The 2500-nt window shown below is 39.2% G+C and overlaps 1 protein-coding gene across 1 annotated transcript in view; it reads right to left on the reverse strand.

Annotated features, from left to right (window-relative positions):
* Positions 1 to 2500, reverse strand: part of LOC145409087 (putative neural-cadherin 2) — a 36315-nt gene that overhangs the window by 26897 nt on the left and 6918 nt on the right. The window contains exon 3 of the mRNA XM_080279632.1: positions 666 to 899. Within this exon, the coding sequence (XP_080135758.1) occupies positions 666 to 899 (234 nt within the window). The remainder of the gene's footprint in view (positions 1 to 665; positions 900 to 2500) is intronic.

The raw sequence follows: 2500 nt of genomic DNA on the forward strand, positions 1-2500 counted from the left end.
CTTGAGCAAGGGGACGGGTGTGTGGGTGTGTGAAGGTCACAGCCTTGCCCTTAGATCGAACTATACGAGCTCTCAGCTCCCTTCCGGAGGGTAAAATGCTGACGATCACGACTATCAAGTGATCCTGACCGACCCGGTGAATTACACACACACACACACACACCGATGCTCCTTAGCAAATTATACCTTTGGATTTAGTTATATTTCTTCCTGTTTTTTGCGTGAAGATCCGCACAAGTTTCATATCAGACAGGCAAATATATATACGAGAACGTGTATATGTAGGTATGTAATATATCTATGTATGTATGTATGTATATGTATGTGTGTATGTATGTATATGTATGTGTGTATGTATGTATATGTATGTGTGTATGTATGTATATATATGTGTATGTATGTATGTATATGTATGTGTGTATGTATGTATGTATATGTAGGTATGTATATGTATGTGTGTATGTATGTATGTATATGTATGTATGTAGGAATGTATGAATATATATGTATGTATGAATGATTATATGTAATTTGTGCACATGTAGGTATATGTATGTATGTATCTATGTAAGTATGCATGTATATGTATGCATGCATGCAAGTATGTACTGTGTATGTACTCACGTATCTACATGTATGTATGTATGTAAGTAGGAAACACCCACCTTTGTGTCCACCACCATCGCTTGCCACCACTTGGATACTGTACTCCGGCGTGGTCTCCCGGTCCAGGCAGCAGATAGCCGTTCGTATCAGCCCAGACACGGCCTCCACCACGAATATCGCCTCGCCCGTGCGTTCGTCGATCACGTTCTTCTCGATGGAGTACGTGAGGCGTGCGTTCGTGCCTTCCGTTGCGTCGTCCGTATCCCAGGCAACCACGGACGCTACGGACAAATCTGAGGAGTGGATGGTATAAGGACAGTACAGGAAAAGCTTTTATGTGTATCTAGGTATCTGTTTATCTATCTATATTTACCGTTGTATCTATCAATCTATGTTTCTTATTCATTCATTTTACCATCATTATTCTATCAAACTAGGGAGGCTGATATTAGACTTCCTGCTGTTACTACTCCAATTATCCTACCACTACTACTACCTCTACTACTACTACTACTACTACTACTAAACCACGTAAAGGAAGCCAAAATAAAATAAAAGTAAAAGGATTAATAATAATAATAATAATAATAATAATAATAATACAGTATGCTTAATAAGTGAAACGCGGCAAGATGACACCGTAGACTTAATTTCACCATACTTGGCACCTTTAATACCGTGTGTGTGTGTGTGTGTGTGTGTGTGTGTGTGTGAGAGAGAGAGAGAGAGAGAGAGAGCAGATCCGGAAAAAATCACGCCTATTGAATTTAATCATATATACTCAACCTTTTTATATATTTTTTCTTTTCTGATATATTTTTTTGAGGGAAGTCGTTGGTGAAATATATCGTTTTAAAAATTGAGTCTGAACCCTATTTTTAGCGATCAAAATATCTCTATTAAAGTTACGATGAATGAACTGGGTGACTGAATGTGGAAAAATCATCACCATCCTCCTCATTCACCCATAAAAATCATCATCAACATCATCAATATCCTCAAATACCATCACCCTCCTCGACCTATTCCTCCTCCTCATCATCATTACTATCATCACCACCACCATCATCGTTATCATCATCATCATCATCATTCACGGTCACTCTGCTCAATCACCATCTCCCTCCTCCTCATCATCATCACTGTCGTCATCATCATCACCACCATCACCACCATCACCAACAACACCACCACCACCACCACCACCACCACCACTATCATCATCATCATCATCCAGCTTACCCCCACAGCCCAACACAGGGCAATATAAGGGCTTTCCAATAAAAGGCATTTTTGCAAGTAATTATCATAATAGTGGCGGCTGTAGAAATAATTATTTATGATTATATTATTATTATTATTTTTTATATTGTTATAACTATCATTAGTCTTTCCTTGGGGGAAGCAGCCTAGGTATATAGATAGATAGACTACTATTATCATTACTACTACCACCACTACTGTTATTATTATTATTGTTATCATTATTATTATTATTATTATATTCATCTGTCGTAGGCGGTGGCAACCATCATCCACTGACTTGATGTAGTGCTGCCTACTTCTTCCTTCACCTTTATCATTCTTTTTCTGTGTCAGCCCTTCTCTCTTCCAATTTCTCCCATCTTTCCTCTCGCTTCTTATTATTCTTCTTTCCCTCTCAGGTGGCTTTACACTGAGTGACAAGCCTAATGGTTTCCTGTACGCCAGGAAACCATTTACAACGCTGCGTAGTAACCATATAACCAACCCATACATATTCCCTACGTGTCAACAAGCGGGTTGGCGGAGGGTTAGTGCCCCTCCCCGTAAAACAACTCAAAGACAAACGGCCACCACTTACAGGATTATGGCGTCTGACTGTAGACAGACTGATAGGCTATTATTTTACTAC

The sequence above is a fragment of the Coenobita brevimanus genome, chromosome 79 (assembly GCF_032717465.1).
Source record: "Coenobita brevimanus isolate Jiangsu-jjx chromosome 79, ASM3271746v2, whole genome shotgun sequence".
Taxonomy (NCBI): domain Eukaryota; kingdom Metazoa; phylum Arthropoda; class Malacostraca; order Decapoda; family Coenobitidae; genus Coenobita; species Coenobita brevimanus.